Source organism: Pleurodeles waltl, chromosome 9 (genome assembly GCF_031143425.1).
Source record: "Pleurodeles waltl isolate 20211129_DDA chromosome 9, aPleWal1.hap1.20221129, whole genome shotgun sequence".
Classification (NCBI taxonomy): Eukaryota; Metazoa; Chordata; class Amphibia; order Caudata; family Salamandridae; genus Pleurodeles; species Pleurodeles waltl.
Window position 1 is genome coordinate 645,741,524 of NC_090448.1, and position 21,369 is coordinate 645,762,892.

At 41.0% G+C, this 21,369-nt stretch overlaps 1 protein-coding gene across 1 annotated transcript in view; it reads right to left on the reverse strand.

Moving 5' to 3' along the window:
* The window catches only part of LOC138259722 (mucin-2-like), a 256,782-nt gene that overhangs the window by 40,572 nt on the left and 194,841 nt on the right, over window positions 1-21,369 (reverse strand). The window contains exons 40-42 of the mRNA XM_069207617.1: window positions 18,420-18,548; window positions 6,893-7,021; window positions 3,048-3,176 (exon numbers count right to left, since the gene is read on the reverse strand). Of these exons, the coding sequence (XP_069063718.1) occupies window positions 3,048-3,176; window positions 6,893-7,021; window positions 18,420-18,548 (387 nt within the window). The remainder of the gene's footprint in view (window positions 1-3,047; window positions 3,177-6,892; window positions 7,022-18,419; window positions 18,549-21,369) is intronic.

Below are 21,369 nucleotides of genomic sequence, written 5' to 3' on the forward strand. Positions count from 1 at the left end.
TTAATATCTATAGTAACTCCCTCAACTCAACTCCTTGATTTCTGTCATGGATGATCTTGATTTTTGCAATTTTAGGCCTATACTTGTAAAAACCATAGTAAAACTACTCATCACGATTTCTATGTTAAATAATGATTAAAAGTCAGAAAGGACTAAAGCTTCTCCCACAATATTTCACCGGACCCTACTAAATATAGTGCTCAGACAGGAAAATGATTATGTCTAAAAGAGCAGTCAGAGAATGGTGGCAAGAAAATAAGTCCTGAAATCAATCCTGACCAAAAAGCAAGCAGTAAAACTTCTAAATCAATCACAGCAGGCACAGATTATACAAAACATATAGAAACACAAAGGGATGAGAAAACAAATATATACAAATGGCAAATCACTACATATATTATAAAAACCTGGTCACAATTGAGAGGGGCACTAAGCATTCACCTGACTACATCTGACTGCTACCAGGGTAAATAATATTTTCAACTAACAAGAGAGTAACCCATAGGAGACACATACTCACAGTAACACTCCCACTACTAAGTCCTACTGCAATTTGAGTATTCTGTTTGCAAGAGGAAACAGAGATGGATGAATAACTTAAGTTTATCCCAGATCTCATCATCTGTAAGAACATGCATTAGAATGCTGGCAGGTTGCAATGTTGCCACACTCTGTTTTTATTTAGAAGTATGTAGTCTTATAGGCGTTTTACACTACTACCTGGCATGTGTACACTATGTAACGCCTTGACAATATTTTGGATGAGTATTTCCACAAGTACGTTAAGTCTCCTTTGGCCACTAATACACCTAGTGTAAACATTAGGTGTGGTTAGTAGACAAGTGCAGAGGCAACAATGCATATGTGGAGCACACTCCCTCTATTGTGATTCATGCAACAAGCACTAGGAAGATGATTGTCAGACTGATGACAAGTTCAAACCAGTTTATGAAAGTTCACTCCGATACTAGAAAACCTTTAAAAAGATGAGAAACTTCACAGTTTGAAGAAGCAGACTCAGCACTAGTTCTCTAACTCAGTCATGAAATGCTACATTTCAATAGTATGGAAGGAATAGTATATTGAAAACTATTTGAACAATTTGGAAAAATAAATAAATCTATTATATTCACTTCCAGGATGGATGTCAAAGCCAAGGTAAATTTTTTACAGGTTCGCTGGAATAGAAAAGAGGAAGGAGGATGAATCAGATAGTATTGATGCTTTTATAGATTCAAGATCTGTGTTATACTGACTCAGAGTGGGTTTGAAGCACATACATAATACCCAGTTGAATGGTTTTAATACAATTATTGTTTTAGTAATTTATTTTTCAACAAGGTCCTTACTGATATCTATAATAAATCTTATCTGAGTGAAAAATCAATTTACGTATAGCACAATGTGATGTGACCCTCTTGTGAAGTATTCGTAAATGATCCAAACCAAAATCCTCCTTAGTTGCATCTGAGAAGGCTTCTGTTAGCAGAACAATGAATTGTCCTTAGCAAAAGTGTGTCTTTCTTGGAGCACAATTGAGATTACTTCACTGAAGTGCATTCCCCGCTAAGGATATGCTTCTTGCAGACGGTGTTTAATCATGAGTCACAATTGAGATTACTTCACTGATATTGATTTCCATCCAAAGATATCTTCCGTGCAGATGGTGTTTAATCATGGAAGTAAGTTACTACCTTGTATTTTGTACATAAAACAGTTTTCAAATCACATGTTCTACAAATTTCTTTTCATTGTTAGTAACACCACTTGCTGGGACTAGCATGGAATCTGTGTAAACTGGCAGTTGAAGTGAGCAAAGTCAACCTTCACCCAGATTCTTGGAGAGATCACAATCAGTCATTGTTGACACAAGTAGTGGTCTTAAACTTAAACTACATTGAATTTCTTCCCAGAATGTTTAGGCGTCACAACTTTAAGGCCTTGGTCATATGGATTTTTGGCCACCAATAACAACAAACACCTTTGGATCTAATAGATATGGGCAACTCCAGGTTTTTCAGGATAAGACAGTGAGTTGCAGAAACTTCTTCTGCATGATATGTCACAAGAGTTTAGCACCTTTGTTCTTCTGCCACTGTGGCTAATTTGCTTTGTTATGACTAATCATTGCTAGTCTCTGCTTACCTAGTGTATAACAAATTACTACAGCAGCAAAAGGATGGCAATTTGACTCAGGTTATTGTGGTCACTTCTCGTATGCTTAAAGTATCAGATCCCATGAACTTACAACTGCTCATATCACAACCTCACTGTCGAAGGCTGGTGGATCTTATAGAGTTCTCATGTTTTCTAAATAGCCTCAGATTGTGGACTAGTTACAAGTGAAGATCCTCTCAACAGGGAATGAAATGACTCACTTTATTTCCCCTGACACTTCCATAAGACCCTGACCATGAAGGAGAGGATAAATATGGAGCAGAAGGAGGGAACTCTCACAGTGGTGGTAAACTGGGGACAAAACATTAAAATCCTGCCTTATATCGTGTTGCCAATGAAATCATTGCTCTCTTTGTATCAGAACCACCCTCACGTACACAGGAAGATCTGTGCAGAAACTTATGCTTTCACTGCGCTTTGCAAATTTGAAGTAAAATCTTATAAAATATGGTTGGCTCTGTAATAATAATTCACTTCAGCAGACACCGCAATGACATTACTTTTGCCTAAAAAATTATTAACATATAAATTAAAATATGAGAGTCGTGCAGTCCGCATGGTAGAGAATAATCCTCTTGTAGGTAAGATTTAAGAATAAAAATAAGTGCTTTCTGTGCTTTTCTCATATTATATAATTGAAATAGTTGCAAAGATAGATGCCTTCCATTGTTTCATCTTTGAAGGTGCAACCTAAATACTTTTACGTATGTAATGATCTTCAGAATTCCTTTGCTTGAATAGGATGCCAATTGAAATGCTGACTGAAAACATGATTTTGGAAATAATGCACTAAGCAGTTGTGGAACCCCTAAGTATGTGTATTTTGAGTGATATTATAAAAATACATCAATGTGATTGCAAAGCATTACCTGAAGTGGTGGTGGTAGAATATGTAGGAGTGGTTTGATTAGTCACCATGGTTGACATAGTTGTTGGGCTGGCTGTGATGCTTGGTGCTGCAGAGATATTAGTAGAATTTCTCGTAGTTCTTTCATGACCTGTATGAAAGAGCAGAGTCCTCATGTACAAAGGTTATACATGAAATCAATAGATAATGACTAGAAAATACACTTTCACCCTCTGAGGAGCAAACTTTGGATCATGCACTATGCACATAGTTGAACTGCCGCTACTGAAAAATCTGCTTACATGAAGACCCTGTCTGTAGAACAGCCATATGGCATCTGAGTTATTATTACTCTCTATCACTGCTGTGTTTGAAGTTCAACGGCTGAGTGACAGAAGTTTAAAGGTTATGTAATCTTCGGACATCTGTTGCCTGTAATTTTGCCTCTAAACAAATGTTCAAAGACACAAGAGAGGAATGGATCTGTGAATCTACACTTTGATGGCATAATAAGTGTTCCTTCTGCAACTCCTGCTTCCCTGAAACTATTACTCTCTGAATGGAAACATGACATTATTTTCTCCTGTTCCGGGCATTTATCTTGTTTTGTGGGTATTTTCCTCCTCTGTCTATGCTAGCTGTTTGATTCTTCTCTTGCAGCTGTTTTGATCCAGAGACAGTATGAGACAAGCGAATAGTCTGGTAAATCTTGAAACTGGGCAACTTGGGCTTTTGCTCTTATCAAACATTCAAAGATGCAAGAGAAGTGCAAAGTTCTTAAGATGCAGAAGAAAATAGAGAAAAATAAATTAAGTGGTGCTTAATATCTATAGTAACTCCCTCAACTCAACTCCTTGATTTCTGTCATGGATGATCTTGATTTTTGCAATTTTAGGCCTATACTTGTAAAAACCATAGTAAAACTACTCATCACGATTTCTATGTTAAATAATGATTAAAAGTCAGAAAGGACTAAAGCTTCTCCCACAATATTTCACCGGACCCTACTAAATATAGTGCTCAGAAAGGAAAATGATTATGTCTAAAAGAGCAGTCAGAGAATGGTGGCAAGAAAATAAGTCCTGAAATCAATCCTGACCAAAAAGCAAGCGGTAAAACTTCTAAATCAATCACAGCAGGCACAGATTATACAAAACATATAGAAACACAAAGGGATGAGAAAACAAATATATACAAATGGCAAATCACTACATATATTATAAAAACCTGGTCACAATTGAGAGGGGCACTAAGCATTCACCTGACTACATCTGACTGCTACCAGGGTAAATAATATTTTCAACTAACAAGAGAGTAACCCATAGGAGACACATACTCACAATAACACTCCCACTACTAAGTCCTACTGCAATTTGAGTATTCTGTTTGCAAGAGGAAACAGAGATGGATGAATAACTTAAGTTTATCCCAGATCTCATCATCTGTAAGAACATGCATTAGAATGCTGGCAGGTTGCAATGTTGCCACACTCTGTTTTTATTTAGAAGTATGTAGTCTTATAGGCGTTTTACACTACTACCTGGCATGTGTACACTATGTAACGCCTTGACAATATTTTGGATGAGTATTTCCACAAGTACGTTAAGTCTCCTTTGGCCACTAATACACCTAGTGTAAACATTAGGTGTGGTTAGTAGACAAGTGCAGAGGCAACAATGCATACGTGGAGCACACTCCCTCTATTGTGATTCATGCAACAAGCACTAGGAAGATGATTGTCAGACTGATGACAAGTTCAAACCAGTTTATGAAAGTTCACTCCGATACTAGAAAACCTTTAAAAAGATGAGAAACTTCACAGTTTGAAGAAGCAGACTCAGCACTAGTTCTCTAACTCAGTCATGAAATGCTACATTTCAATAGTATGGAAGGAATAGTATATTGAAAACTATTTGAACAATTTGGAAAAATAAATAAATCTATTATATTCACTTCCAGGATGGATGTCAAAGCCAAGGTAAATTTTTTACAGGTTCGCTGGAATAGAAAAGAGGAAGGAGGATGAATCAGATAGTATTGATGCTTTTATAGATTCAAGATCTGTGTTATACTGACTCAGAGTGGGTTTGAAGCACATACATAATACCCAGTTGAATGGTTTTAATACAATTATTGTTTTAGTAATTTATTTTTCAACAAGGTCCTTACTGATATCTATAATAAATCTTATCTGAGTGAAAAATCAATTTACGTATAGCACAATGTGATGTGACCCTCTTGTGAAGTATTCGTAAATGATCCAAACCAAAATCCTCCTTAGTTGCATCTGAGAAGGCTTCTGTTAGCAGAACAATGAATTGTCCTTAGCAAAAGTGTGTCTTTCTTGGAGCACAATTGAGATTACTTCACTGAAGTGCATTCCCCGCTAAGGATATGCTTCTTGCAGACGGTGTTTAATCATGAGTCACAATTGAGATTACTTCACTGATATTGATTTCCATCCAAAGATATCTTCCATGCAGATGGTGTTTAATCATGGAAGTAAGTTACTACCTTGTATTTTGTACATAAAACAGTTTTCAAATCACATGTTCTACAAATTTCTTTTCATTGTTAGTAACACCACTTGCTGGGACTAGCATGGAATCTGTGTAAACTGGCAGTTGAAGTGAGCAAAGTCAACCTTCACCCAGATTCTTGGAGAGATCACAATCAGTCATTGTTGACACAAGTAGTGGTCTTAAACTTAAACTACATTGAATTTCTTCCCAGAATGTTTAGGCGTCACAACTTTAAGGCCTTGGTCATATGGATTTTTGGCCACCAATAACAACAAACACCTTTGGATCTAATAGATATGGGCAACTCCAGGTTTTTCAGGATAAGACAGTGAGTTGCAGAAACTTCTTCTGCATGATATGTCACAAGAGTTTAGCACCTTTGTTCTTCTGCCACTGTGGCTAATTTGCTTTGTTATGACTAATCATTGCTAGTCTCTGCTTACCTAGTGTATAACAAATTACTACAGCAGCAAAAGGATGGCAATTTGACTCAGGTTATTGTGGTCACTTCTCGTATGCTTAAAGTATCAGATCCCATGAACTTACAACTGCTCATATCACAACCTCACTGTCGAAGGCTGGTGGATCTTATAGAGTTCTCATGTTTTCTAAATAGCCTCAGATTGTGGACTAGTTACAAGTGAAGATCCTCTCAACAGGGAATGAAATGACTCACTTTATTTCCCCTGACACTTCCATAAGACCCTGACCATGAAGGAGAGGATAAATATGGAGCAGAAGGAGGGAACTCTCACAGTGGTGGTAAACTGGGGACAAAACATTAAAATCCTGCCTTATATCGTGTTGCCAATGAAATCATTGCTCTCTTTGTATCAGAACCACCCTCACGTACACAGGAAGATCTGTGCAGAAACTTATGCTTTCACTGCGCTTTGCAAATTTGAAGTAAAATCTTATAAAATATGGTTGGCTCTGTAATAATAATTCACTTCAGCAGACACCGCAATGACATTACTTTTGCCTAAAAAATTATTAACATATAAATTAAAATATGAGAGTCGTGCAGTCCGCATGGTAGAGAATAATCCTCTTGTAGGTAAGATTTAAGAATAAAAATAAGTGCTTTCTGTGCTTTTCTCATATTATATAATTGAAATAGTTGCAAAGATAGATGCCTTCCATTGTTTCATCTTTGAAGGTGCAACCTAAATACTTTTACGTATGTAATGATCTTCAGAATTCCTTTGCTTGAATAGGATGCCAATTGAAATGCTGACTGAAAACATGATTTTGGAAATAATGCACTAAGCAGTTGTGGAACCCCTAAGTATGTGTATTTTGAGTGATATTATAAAAATACATCAATGTGATTGCAAAGCATTACCTGAAGTGGTGGTGGTAGAATATGTAGGAGTGGTTTGATTAGTCACCATGGTTGACATAGTTGTTGGGCTGGCTGTGATGCTTGGTGCTGCAGAGATATTAGTAGAATTTCTCGTAGTTCTTTCATGACCTGTATGAAAGAGCAGAGTCCTCATGTACAAAGGTTATACATGAAATCAATAGATAATGACTAGAAAATACACTTTCACCCTCTGAGGAGCAAACTTTGGATCATGCACTATGCACATAGTTGAACTGCCGCTACTGAAAAATCTGCTTACATGAAGACCCTGTCTGTAGAACAGCCATATGGCATCTGAGTTATTATTACTCTCTATCACTGCTGTGTTTGAAGTTCAACGGCTGAGTGACAGAAGTTTAAAGGTTATGTAATCTTCGGACATCTGTTGCCTGTAATTTTGCCTCTAAACAAATGTTCAAAGACACAAGAGAGGAATGGATCTGTGAATCTACACTTTGATGGCATAATAAGTGTTCCTTCTGCAACTCCTGCTTCCCTGAAACTATTACTCTCTGAATGGAAACATGACATTATTTTCTCCTGTTCCGGGCATTTATCTTGTTTTGTGGGTATTTTCCTCCTCTGTCTATGCTAGCTGTTTGATTCTTCTCTTGCAGCTGTTTTGATCCAGAGACAGTATGAGACAAGCGAATAGTCTGGTAAATCTTGAAACTGGGCAACTTGGGCTTTTGCTCTTATCAAACATTCAAAGATGCAAGAGAAGTGCAAAGTTCTTAAGATGCAGAAGAAAATAGAGAAAAATAAATTAAGTGGTGCTTAATATCTATAGTAACTCCCTCAACTCAACTCCTTGATTTCTGTCATGGATGATCTTGATTTTTGCAATTTTAGGCCTATACTTGTAAAAACCATAGTAAAACTACTCATCACGATTTCTATGTTAAATAATGATTAAAAGTCAGAAAGGACTAAAGCTTCTCCCACAATATTTCACCGGACCCTACTAAATATAGTGCTCAGAAAGGAAAATGATTATGTCTAAAAGAGCAGTCAGAGAATGGTGGCAAGAAAATAAGTCCTGAAATCAATCCTGACCAAAAAGCAAGCGGTAAAACTTCTAAATCAATCACAGCAGGCACAGATTATACAAAACATATAGAAACACAAAGGGATGAGAAAACAAATATATACAAATGGCAAATCACTACATATATTATAAAAACCTGGTCACAATTGAGAGGGGCACTAAGCATTCACCTGACTACATCTGACTGCTACCAGGGTAAATAATATTTTCAACTAACAAGAGAGTAACCCATAGGAGACACATACTCACAATAACACTCCCACTACTAAGTCCTACTGCAATTTGAGTATTCTGTTTGCAAGAGGAAACAGAGATGGATGAATAACTTAAGTTTATCCCAGATCTCATCATCTGTAAGAACATGCATTAGAATGCTGGCAGGTTGCAATGTTGCCACACTCTGTTTTTATTTAGAAGTATGTAGTCTTATAGGCGTTTTACACTACTACCTGGCATGTGTACACTATGTAACGCCTTGACAATATTTTGGATGAGTATTTCCACAAGTACGTTAAGTCTCCTTTGGCCACTAATACACCTAGTGTAAACATTAGGTGTGGTTAGTAGACAAGTGCAGAGGCAACAATGCATACGTGGAGCACACTCCCTCTATTGTGATTCATGCAACAAGCACTAGGAAGATGATTGTCAGACTGATGACAAGTTCAAACCAGTTTATGAAAGTTCACTCCGATACTAGAAAACCTTTAAAAAGATGAGAAACTTCACAGTTTGAAGAAGCAGACTCAGCACTAGTTCTCTAACTCAGTCATGAAATGCTACATTTCAATAGTATGGAAGGAATAGTATATTGAAAACTATTTGAACAATTTGGAAAAATAAATAAATCTATTATATTCACTTCCAGGATGGATGTCAAAGCCAAGGTAAATTTTTTACAGGTTCGCTGGAATAGAAAAGAGGAAGGAGGATGAATCAGATAGTATTGATGCTTTTATAGATTCAAGATCTGTGTTATACTGACTCAGAGTGGGTTTGAAGCACATACATAATACCCAGTTGAATGGTTTTAATACAATTATTGTTTTAGTAATTTATTTTTCAACAAGGTCCTTACTGATATCTATAATAAATCTTATCTGAGTGAAAAATCAATTTACGTATAGCACAATGTGATGTGACCCTCTTGTGAAGTATTCGTAAATGATCCAAACCAAAATCCTCCTTAGTTGCATCTGAGAAGGCTTCTGTTAGCAGAACAATGAATTGTCCTTAGCAAAAGTGTGTCTTTCTTGGAGCACAATTGAGATTACTTCACTGAAGTGCATTCCCCGCTAAGGATATGCTTCTTGCAGACGGTGTTTAATCATGAGTCACAATTGAGATTACTTCACTGATATTGATTTCCATCCAAAGATATCTTCCATGCAGATGGTGTTTAATCATGGAAGTAAGTTACTACCTTGTATTTTGTACATAAAACAGTTTTCAAATCACATGTTCTACAAATTTCTTTTCATTGTTAGTAACACCACTTGCTGGGACTAGCATGGAATCTGTGTAAACTGGCAGTTGAAGTGAGCAAAGTCAACCTTCACCCAGATTCTTGGAGAGATCACAATCAGTCATTGTTGACACAAGTAGTGGTCTTAAACTTAAACTACATTGAATTTCTTCCCAGAATGTTTAGGCGTCACAACTTTAAGGCCTTGGTCATATGGATTTTTGGCCACCAATAACAACAAACACCTTTGGATCTAATAGATATGGGCAACTCCAGGTTTTTCAGGATAAGACAGTGAGTTGCAGAAACTTCTTCTGCATGATATGTCACAAGAGTTTAGCACCTTTGTTCTTCTGCCACTGTGGCTAATTTGCTTTGTTATGACTAATCATTGCTAGTCTCTGCTTACCTAGTGTATAACAAATTACTACAGCAGCAAAAGGATGGCAATTTGACTCAGGTTATTGTGGTCACTTCTCGTATGCTTAAAGTATCAGATCCCATGAACTTACAACTGCTCATATCACAACCTCACTGTCGAAGGCTGGTGGATCTTATAGAGTTCTCATGTTTTCTAAATAGCCTCAGATTGTGGACTAGTTACAAGTGAAGATCCTCTCAACAGGGAATGAAATGACTCACTTTATTTCCCCTGACACTTCCATAAGACCCTGACCATGAAGGAGAGGATAAATATGGAGCAGAAGGAGGGAACTCTCACAGTGGTGGTAAACTGGGGACAAAACATTCAAATCCTGCCTTATATCGTGTTGCCAATGAAATCATTGCTCTCTTTGTATCAGAACCACCCTCACGTACACAGGAAGATCTGTGCAGAAACTTATGCTTTCACTGCGCTTTGCAAATTTGAAGTAAAATCTTATAAAATATGGTTGGCTCTGTAATAATAATTCACTTCAGCAGACACCGCAATGCCATTACTTTTGCCTCAAAAATTATTAACATATAAATTAAAATATGAGAGTCGTGCAGTCCGCATGGTAGAGAATAATCCTCTTGTAGGTAAGTGTGAGAAAACAGGGCTGATTGCAGAGGCCCCATAACTTTTTGCCCCCATTTTCCTCTTTTTGCTGGTGTTTTCCTGACTTTGATGGTGCCCTGGGTACTGCTAACCAGTCCCAGGGCCTGTGCTCTGTGTAAAATGGATATGCAAATTAGGCTAATTATAATTGGCTAAGTTAACCTACCTATAAGTCCCTAGTATATGGTAGGGCATGTAGGTTTAGGGACCACAGCATAGGTGGTGCACACCTAGGTGCACTGCTGAGGTGCCCAGTGTCATTTTATAGACAGGCCTGCTTTGCTGGCTGCTTTTAAATTAAAGTTATATGCAAATTCGACTTTGGAATTAAAGGTACTTCCAAAGTCTTAAACTACCTTATTGTTACATATAAGTCACCCCTAAGGTGTGCCCTATGTGCCCCTAGGGCTGGGTGCCATGTAACTATAAGCAGGGACTTTATAAAAATAGGTTTATAAGCCCTGGTGAGGTAAAAACAGCCAAATTTGTTTTTCCCTCATTGAAGTAAATGGCCTTCATAGGCTAGAATGGGCAGACTTTATTTTAAATTTTAAAGTCTCCTTAAATGTTACATACCAAGAATTTGGTATCAAATTAATTGTTGTAATAAATCCCACAACTTCCAGTTGTTGGATTTAATATAACTTGTTCAGGTAAAAAGTTTAGACTTTACCTAAAAAGTTGCCAATTTCAGCTCTGCATTGTTTTTGCTGCTGTGCTCTGATTGGCCAGCCTGCAGCAGCTTCTGCCAGGCTGCCTTGATGAGGTGTGAAGTGGCCTGGCTTCACACAAAGGAATGTGCTTGGGGGAGAGAATCTCCCCTCAGCAGATGGTGAGGCAGGAAGGGGGAGGGCTGCCAAACTGGTCTTCAAAGGCAGAGAAGGACATTTGCAGCACCCAGCAACACCCCCACATCCTGCAACCCCAGACAGCTAGGTGCCCCCTTGATTAGATTAGGAGAGGGCAGGAGAGGGGTGTGTTTATGATTTTTTGCCACACCAGTGGGTGGGCTCAGCCAGATGTAACCTCCAAAAATCAGATTCAGCCATGTTGGATTTTTAGAGACTGTTGCCTATTGGGATGGATTTTTGCCACACTTCCCAGGAAGTGGTCATCACAGGGGGACGACCCTGTACCTGATTGGAGGATCAGGACCCCCCTGCTTTTCACCCAGGAGCAAGGATAAAACTGGCAGACCTGCCCCCAAACCTCAGATCCCCTCCAGAATTCAACAAGAAAGGAACTAAAGAAGAAGAAGGACTGCCCTGCTGGACCCCTGGCCTGCACCTGGACCCTGCACTCAGAAGGACTGCACCAGCTGCACACTTGGGCTTCACCACAAGAAGGACTTTGCCTGGCTTCAACTGATTCAAGGAGGGACTCCCTGTTTGCTACAGGTGAAAAATTGCTAAACCAGAGTCCCCTGCACCAACTCCTGAAGAAAGCGACCAGCTGACCACTGTCCAGTGGCCAAAAAGGAGTTTGCGCCAGGTGCATTCTGGGAGTTGAAGTCCGCACCCCCCAAGGACCATCACAGAACTTCTGGACCCTTGGGGTGAGCTGTGGACCCCAAAAGAACCTTAAAAGAACATCTGGGTGAAGCCCAAGAAGTTTGGAAAAGATTTGAGAATTTTTGGAAAAAAGCTCCAGAGAGGGACCGACCCGCCGCAGAAATTCTAGCCGGCTTGCCTCAACCGCGACCCGGCCTGACTTCGTGGTTCGTCCCGGTAAAGAAAAACATCCAAAAAAGAGACTAAGTCCGAACGTAAAAAGTTGACCGGGACCTCCCAGCCATCGTATCCGAGAAGGGCTCCATGGACGTCGGATCAAGATCCAGGTTTACCCCGGTCGAAGGATTTTCATCTCGAAAAAATGACTAAGTCCGAAGGTAAAAGTCTCCACCGAGGAAACCCACATCGCGTATCCGGACAAGGGCTCCAGGAGGTCGGATTCAACTGGCAGGTTCGTCCCGGTGAAGAAAAATTTCAAAATAAAGACTAAGTCAGAAGGCAACTTTTTAACCGAGGCCTCCCGCGACCTGTAGCCGAGCAGGGCTCCATCGCGGTCGGCCTGAAACTTTGACTTTGCCCCGGTCGAGGTGCAACCAGATGACCCGATTGGCGCTTTTTGTTTCTAAGCGCTAGAAAAGTAATAATTCTTTAAAAATTCATATCTCCGGTTCCCCTGAACCGATTTTAATCGTTTTTGTATCATTTTAAAGATAAAAATATAAACTATTTTTATAAATTGGTTTTGGATTTTTAAACTGTTTCCTGTGTTTTATTTAATTACTGTTTTGTGATATTTGAATGCTTTACACTTTGTCTCCTAAGTTAAGCCTTGACGCTCGTTGCCAAGCTACCAAGGGTTGAGCTGGGATTAATTTACTGAGACCTAACTGTACCTATGTGGAGGTTAGTGGCTTGTAGCTAGGTGTAGGTACCTACCTGCCCTACCAATAACCCATTTTCCAACATAATTGGAAGCAGCGACGGGATCCTGTACTTGTGTTCAATATCACGTTACAGTTTTGAATAAAACAAATAAAAAATCCTTTAAATTGTCCTAGTGCAAAAATTGTTTTTAATTTTTAATTTGGATTAATTTCAATTATTGAATTTTTGTAATTTTTCTAAATTCTTGTTTCCAATTTTTGCAAAAAGTTTTTGTTGGCACAAAACTAGGGAACCATGGAGCTTGATCTGGCTAGCCTACCCACACTGACAGTAGTCCAGCTTAGGGGGTTGTGTATTGAAAGAGGGTTGCCTGCAACCACTGATCTCAGGAAGCAAATCCTGATCACATCCCTGACAGCATGGGCTGAGGCCCAAGAGGTAGAGTCAGAAGAAGCTCCAGAGGAGGGAGAAAGAAGGGAGGATGCAAGCTCTAACCACTCAGGGGAGGGAAGGCATCTGAGCCCAAGTGAGGATGAGGAAGAACGGTCCTCAGTAAACACAGTCACTAGGGGCAGATCCAAAGCTAGTGGTGGGAAGGGGGTCCTTTCAGGAGGAGAGAACCCATCCATCAGAGAAAGAGAGCTGGAGGCCCAGCTAGCATACATAGCTTTGGAAGCAGTGAAGCTGGCCCTAGAAAATAAAAAGTGGGCATACAAAGAGAAAAGAGATGGAGGCAGCGATAAAGAAGCTGAGGTGTCCATGGGTGGGGGAGTTTGCCCCAGATTACCCAAAGGGGTGGTTCCTGCCTATGTAGAGGGGGATGACATAGATAAGTGGCTGGGGGCCTTTGAGAGGGCACTCCAAATGAGAAGGGTTAGGCCTCAATACTGGGGTTCCCTTTTGTGGGAGTCGGTCCCCAACTCAGGGAGGGATAGGCTTCTGACCTTAAGGGGGGAGGAGGCAGAATGAAGAGGAGCTTAGCCAAGAAGTTTGGTCTGACCCCAGAGCAATATAGAATGAAGTTCAGGGACACCCAGAAGGTCAGTACCCAGTCTTGGGTTGACTTTGTGGACATTTCACTAAAGGCACTAGAGGGCTGGATTATTGGTAACAAAGTGGATACTTATGAGGGGTTATACAATCTGATCATGAGAGAGCACATCTTGACCAATTGTACCCAAGAAAGGTTACGCCAGCATCTAGTGGACTCTAAGCAGACCAACCCTAGAGAGCTAGGGGAGGCAGCTGATGAGTGGTTGAGAACCAGGGTGGTTGTCAGGTCCCAGGGGGGAGACTCCAAGAAGGGGGGGACAGGTCCCCAAAAACCTAAGGAGGGAGGTGGTAAGCCCACCACAGAGACTCCCTCTGTACCCCAGAACCCTAAGAAGGAGGAGAGTTAATCCCACTCTGACCAGCAGAGACAGTTAGACCCAGGGTTAAAAAAGCTCTTGGACAGTAGGGCTTGCTTTGACTGTCAGCAGACAGGTCACTTCAGAGGAGGTGCAGCCTGTCCAAAGAAACTGGTTAACACTGGGCTGTCCAGTGTAGCCATAGAGGAGGATTCCTCAGATGATGAAGTCCTCCTAGCATTGAGCTGGGAGACAGGACCAGATGGTAAGCTGGTGATCCCTGAGGGTGGGAGTAGGCACTTCCACCACATTCAAGTGAATGGGATCCGTACCACTGGCCTGAGAGACACCTGTGCCAGTCACACTATAGTGAGTGACCGGTTAGTGACCCCAGACATGTATGTCCCAGGAAAGACAAAGAAAGTCAGGATAGCCACAGGGGAGGTCACCTCCAAACCTGTAGCCATAGTGCCCCTAGAGAGGGAGGGTATCCTTCACTGGATTAGGGTGTTAGTCAGTGCTGACCTTCCCCTAGATTGTATCCTGGGCAATGACCTCCCAGAGGTGAGTCTGGTCACAGATGGGGTCGTCGCCCAGGGCGCCCCCTCAACCCAAAGTCCTGGGGAGTCAGTCCCTACAGTTAGGAGACAGGGGTCCCCAAGAAAAGGAAACAAGAAAATGAAGGGTAGGCCACTCTTAAAGAGAGTTCCAGGGAGCCAAGGGCCTTCTGCCCCAGTAAGGGGGGAGCCCAGAGTTGGCACTGGTGAGGCCTCACCTGACCCCAAGGAAGTCCTGAGTAGTCAGGCAGCTGTCCAGATGCAAGGTGTTGCCCCTGCACTGACAGAAGGGAGAGTGGAAGGAGGGTGTCTGCCACAGGAGGTGGTAGCCCCCCACTCTAGACAGCAAGAGGGGTGCCAGGACCCCAAAGATGCCCCTAAAGCAGCTCAGCCACCTGTCAGTGGAGAGCTTAGGGTGTGGTTCTGGGTACTGACAGCTGTCAGTAGCCTCTGCTGGGTGCTAGCCTTCCTGGCAGCAATGTACTTGGCCTGGGAGGCAGACCCCAGGGCCAATAGCAAAGTAGGCCCCCTGGCCCTATTGGTCATGGTGGGGTTGCTCAAGTGTTGGGTGACCTCTTTGGGTAAGCTAGGTGTTGCCCTAGCAAAGTTTGGAGTAGGGGAGGTGGGCACCTCACTACCCAAGTTGGCAGAGAGAAAAGGAGGAAGACCCCCCTAGAGGGAAGTTTCAGTTTGAGTTGGGTCCTTTTACTGTTGGGATGGCTTCACTACCCATAGGGACTGACCCTGACAGGAGGATATAAGGCAGAGTAGGTCCTGCAAAGGGACAGCCAGTTTTCTTCACTGTCTTCCTCGCCTAACAAGCCAGCAAGACTCTCCCAGGGTTGGGCTGAGTCTCCTGGGCGTGTGGGCTGGGGGGGGGTTGTGTGAGAAAACAGGGCTGATTGCAGAGGCCCCATAACTTTTTGCCCCCATTTTCCTCTTTTTGCTGGTGTTTTCCTGACTTTGATGGTGCCCTGGGTACTGCTAACCAGTCCCAGGGCCTGTGCTCTGTGTAAAATGGATATGCAAATTAGGCTAATTATAATTGGCTAAGTTAACCTACCTATAAGTCCCTAGTATATGGTAGGGCATGTAGGTTTAGGGACCACAGCATAGGTGGTGCACACATAGGTGCACTGCTGAGGTGCCCAGTGTCATTTTAAAGGCAGGCCTGCTTTGCTGGCTGCTTTTAAATTAAAGTTATATGCAAATTCGACTTTGGAATTAAAGGTACTTCCAAAGTCTTAAACTACCTTATTTTTACATATAAGTCACCCCTAAGGTGTGCCCTATGTGCCCCTAGGGCTGGGTGCCATGTAACTATAAGCAGGGACTTTATAAAAATAGATTTATAAGCCCTGGTGAGGTAAAAACAGCCAAATTTGTTTTTCCCTCATTGAAGTAAATGGCCTTCAAAGGCGAGAATGGGCAGACTTTATTTTAAATTTTAAAGTCTCCTTAAATGTTACATACCAAGAATTTGGTATCAAATTAATTGTTGTAATAAATCCCACAACTTCCAGTTGTGGGATTTAATATAACTTGTTCAGGTAAAAAGTTTAGACTTTACCTAAAAAGTTGCCAATTTCAGCTCTGCATTGTTTTTGCTGCTGTGCTCTGATTGGCCAGCCTGCAGCAGCTTCTGCCAGGCTGCCTTGATGAGGTGTGAAGTGGCCTGGCTTCACACAAAGGAATGTGCTTGGGGGAGAGAATCTCCACTCAGCAGATGGTGAGGCAGGAAGGGGGAGGGCTGCCAAACTGGTCTTCAAAGGCAGAGAAGGACATTTGCAGCACCCAGCAACACCCCCACATCCTGCAACCCCAGTCAGCTAGGTGCCCCCTTGATTAGATTAGGAGAGGGCAGGAGAGTGGTTTTAGCCACACCAGTGGGTGGGCTCAGCCAGATGTAACCTCCAAAAATCAGATTCAGCCATGTTGGATTTTTAGAGACTGTTGCCTTTTGGGATGGATTTTTGCCACACTTCCCAGGAAGTGGTCATCACAGGGGGACGACCCTGTACCTGATTGGAGGATCAGGACCCCCCTGCTTTTCACCCAGGAGCAAGGATAAAACTGGCAGACCTGCCCCCACACCTCAGATCCCCTCCAGAATTCAACAAGAAAGGAACTAAAGAAGAAGAAGGACTGCCCTGCTGGACCCCTGGCCTGCACCTGGACCCTGCACTCAGAAGGACTGCACCAGCTGCACACTTGGGCTTCACCACAAGAAGGATTTTGCCTGGCTTCAACTGGTTCAAGGAGGGACTCCCTGTTTGCTACAGGTGAAAAATTGCTAAACCAGAGTCCCCTGCACCAACTCCTGAAGAAAGCGACCAGCTGACCACTGTCCAGTGGCCAAAAAGGAGTTTGCGCCAGGTGCATTCTGGGAGTTGAAGTCCGCACCCCCCAAGGACCATCACAGAACTTATGGACCCTTGGGGTGAGCTGTGGGCCCCAAAAGAACCTTAAAAGAACATCTGGGTGAAGCCCCAGAAGTTTGGAAAAGATTTGAGAATTTTTGGAAAAAAGCTCCAGAGAGGGACCGACCCACCGCAGAAATTCTAGCCGGCTTGCCTCAACCGCGACCCGGCCTGACTTCGTGGTTCGTCCCGGTAAAGAAAAACATCCAAAAAAGAGACTAAGTCCGAACGTAAAAAGTTGACCGGGACCTCCCAGCCATCGTATCCGAGAAGGGCTCCATGGATGTCGGATCAAGATCCAGGTTTACCCCGGTCGAAGGATTTTCATCTCGAAAAAACGACTAAGTCCGAAGGTAAAAGTCTCCACCGAGGAAACCCACATCGCGTATCCGGACAAGGGCTCCAGGAGGTCGGATTCAACTGGCAGGTTCGTCCCGGTGAAGAAAAATTTCAAAATAAAGACTAAGTCAGAAGGCAACTTTTTAACCGAGGCCTCCCGCGACCTGTAGCTGAGCAGGGCTCCATCGCGGTCGGCCTGAAACTTTGACTTTGCCCCGGTCGAGGTGCAACCAGATGACTCGATTGGCGCTTTTTGTTTCTAAGCGCTAGAAAAGTAATAATTCTTTAAAAATTCATATCTCCGGTTCCCCTGAACCGATTTTAATCGTTTTTGTATCATTTTAAAGATAAAAATATAAACTATTTTTATAAATTGGTTTTGGATTTTTAAACTGTTTCCTGTGTTTTATTTAATTACTGTTTTGTGATATTTGAATGCTTTACACTTTGTCTCCTAAGTTAAGCCTTGACGCTCGTTGCCAAGCTACCAAGGGTTGAGCTGGGATTAATTTACTGAGACCTAACTGTACCTATGTGGAGGTTAGTGGCTTGTAGCTAGGTGTAGGTACCTACCTGCCCTACCAATAACCCATTTTCCAACAGTAAGATTTAAGAATAAAAATAAGTGCTTTCTGTGCTTTTCTCATATTATATAATTGTAATAGTTGCAAAGATAGATGCCTTCCATTGTTTCATCTTTGAAGGTGCAACCTAAATACTTTTACATATGTAATTATCTTCAGAATTCCTTTGCTTGAATAGGATGCCAATTGAAATGCTGACTGAAAACATGATTTTGGAAATAATGCACTAAGCAGTTGTGGAACCCCTAAGTATGTGTATTTTGCGTGATATTATAAAAATACATCAATGTGATTGCAAAGCATTACCTGAAGTGGTGGTGGTAGAATATGTAGGAGTGGTTTGATTAGTCACCATGGTTGACATAGTTGTTGGGCTGGCTGTGATGCTTGGTGCTGCAGAGATGTTAGTAGAATTTGTCGTAGTTGTTTCATGACCTGTATGAAAGAGCAGAGTCCTCATGTACAAAGGTTATACATGAAATCATTAGATAAAGACTAGAAAATACACTTTCACCCTCTGAGGAGCAAACTTTGGATCATGCACTGTGCACATAGTTGAACTGCTGCTACTGAAAAATCTGCTTACATGAAGACCCTGTCTGTAGAACAGCCATATGGCATCTGAGTTATTATTACTCTCTATCACTGCTGTGTTTGAAGTTCAAAGGCTGAGTGACAGAAGTTTAAAGGTTATGTAATCTTCGGACATCTGTTGCCTGAAATTCTACCTCTAAACAAATGTTCAAAGACACAAGAGAGGAATGGATCTGTGAATCTACACTTTGATGGCATCATAAGTGTTCCTTCTGCAACCCCTGCTTCCCTGAAACTATTACTCTCTGAATGGAAACATGACATTATTTTCTCCTGTTCCGGGCATTTATCTTGTTTTGTGGGTATTTTCCTCCTCTGTCTATGCTAGCTGTTTGATTCTTCTCTTGCAGCTGTTTTGATCCAGAGACAGTTTGAGACAAGCGAATAGTCTGGTAAATCTTGAAGCTGGGCAACTTGGGCTTTTGCTCTTATCAAACATTCAAAGATGCAAGAGAAGTGCAAAGTTCTTAAGATGCAGAAGAAAATAGAGAAAAAGAAATTAAGTGGTGCTTAATATCTAGAGTAACTCCCTCAACTCAACTCCTTGATTTCTGTCATGGATGATCTTGATTTTTGCAATTTTAAGCCTTTACTTGTAAAAACAATAGTAAAACTACTCATCACGATTTCTAAGTTAAATAATGATTAAAGTCAGAAAGGACTAAAGCTTCTCCCACAATATTTCACCGGACCCTACTGAATATAGTGCTCAGACAGGAAAATTATTATGTCTCAAAGAGCAGTCAGAGAATGGTGGCAAGAAAATAAGTCCTGAAATCAATCCTGACCAAAAAGCAAGCGGTAAAACTTCTAAATCCATCACAGCAGGCACAGATTATACAAAACATATAGAAACACAAAGGGATGAGAAAACAAATATATACAAATGGTAAATCACGACATATATTATAAAAACCTGGTCACAATTGAGAGGGGCACTAAGCATTCACCTGACTACATCTGACTGCTACCAGGGTAAATACAATTTCCAATAACAAGAGAGTAACCCATAGGAGACACATACTCACAGTAACACTCCCACTACTAAGTCCTACTGCAATTTGAGTATTCTGTTTGCAAGAGGAAACAGAGATGGATGAATAACTTAAGTTTATCCCAGATCTCATCATCTGTAAGAACATGCATTAGAATGCTGGCAGGTTGCAATGTTGCCACACTCTGTTTTTATTTAGAAGTATGTAGTCTTATAGGCGTTTTACACTACTACCTGGCATGTGTACACTATGTAACGCCTTGACAATATTTTGGATGAGTATTTCCACAAGTACGTTAAGTCTCCTTTGGCCACTAATACACCTAGTGTAAACATTAGGTGTGGTTAGTGGACAAGTGCAGAGGCAACAATGCATATGTGGAGCACACTCCCTCTATTGTGATTCATGCAACAGGCACTAGGAAGATGATTGTCAGACTGATGACAAGTTCAAACCAGTTTATGAAAGTTCACTCCGATACTAGAAAACCTTTGAAAAGATGAGAAACTTCTCAGTTTGAAGAAGCAGACTCAGCACTAGTTATCTAACTCAGTCATGAAATGCTACATTTCAATAGTATGAAAGGAATAGTATATTGAAAACTATTTGAACAATTTGGAAAAATAAATAAATCTATTATATTCACTTCCAGGATGGATGTCAAAGCGAAGGTCAATTTGCTACAGGTTTGCTGGAATAGAAAAGAGGAAGGATGATGAATCAGATAGTATTGATGCTTTTATAGATCCAAGATCTGTGTTATCCTGACTCAGAGTGGGTTTGAAGCACATACATAATACCGAGTTGAATGGTTTTAATACAATTATTTTTTTAGTAATTTATTTTTCAACAAGGTCCTTACTGAAATCTATAATAAATCTTATCTGAGTGAAAAATCTATTTACGTATAGCACAATGTGATGTGACCCTCTTGTGAAGTATTCATAAATGATCCAAACCAAAATCCTCCTTAGTTGCATCTGAGAATGCTTCTGTTAGCAGAACAATGAATTGTCCTTAGCAAAAGTGTGTCTTTCTTGGAGCACAATTGAGATCACTTCACTGAAGTGCATTTCCCTCCAAGGATATGCTTCTTGTAGACGGTGTTTAATCATGAGTCACAATTAAGATTACTTCACTGATATAGATTTCCATCCAAAGATATCTTCTGTGCAGATGGTGTTTAATCATAGAAGTAAGTTACTACCTTGTATTTTGTACATAAAACAGTTTTCAAATCACATGTTCTACAAATTTCTTTTCATTGTTAGTAACACCACTTGCTGGGACTAGCATGGAATCTGAGTAAACTGGCAGTTGAAGTGAGCAAAGTGAACCTTCACCCAGATTCTTGGAGAGATCACAATCAGTCATTGTTGACACAAGTAGTGGTCTTAAACTTAAACTACATTGAATGTCTTCCCAGAATGTTTAGGCGTCACAACTTTAAGGCCTTGGTCATATGGATTTTTGGCCACCAATAACAACAAACACCTTTGGATCTAATAGATATGGGCAACTCCAGGTTTTTCAGGATAAGACAGTGAGTTGCAGAAACTTCTTCTGCATGATATGTCACAAGAGTTTAGCTCCTTTGTTCTTCTGCCACTGTGGCTAATTTGCTTTGTTATGACTAATCATTGCTAGTCTCTGCTTACCTAGTGTAT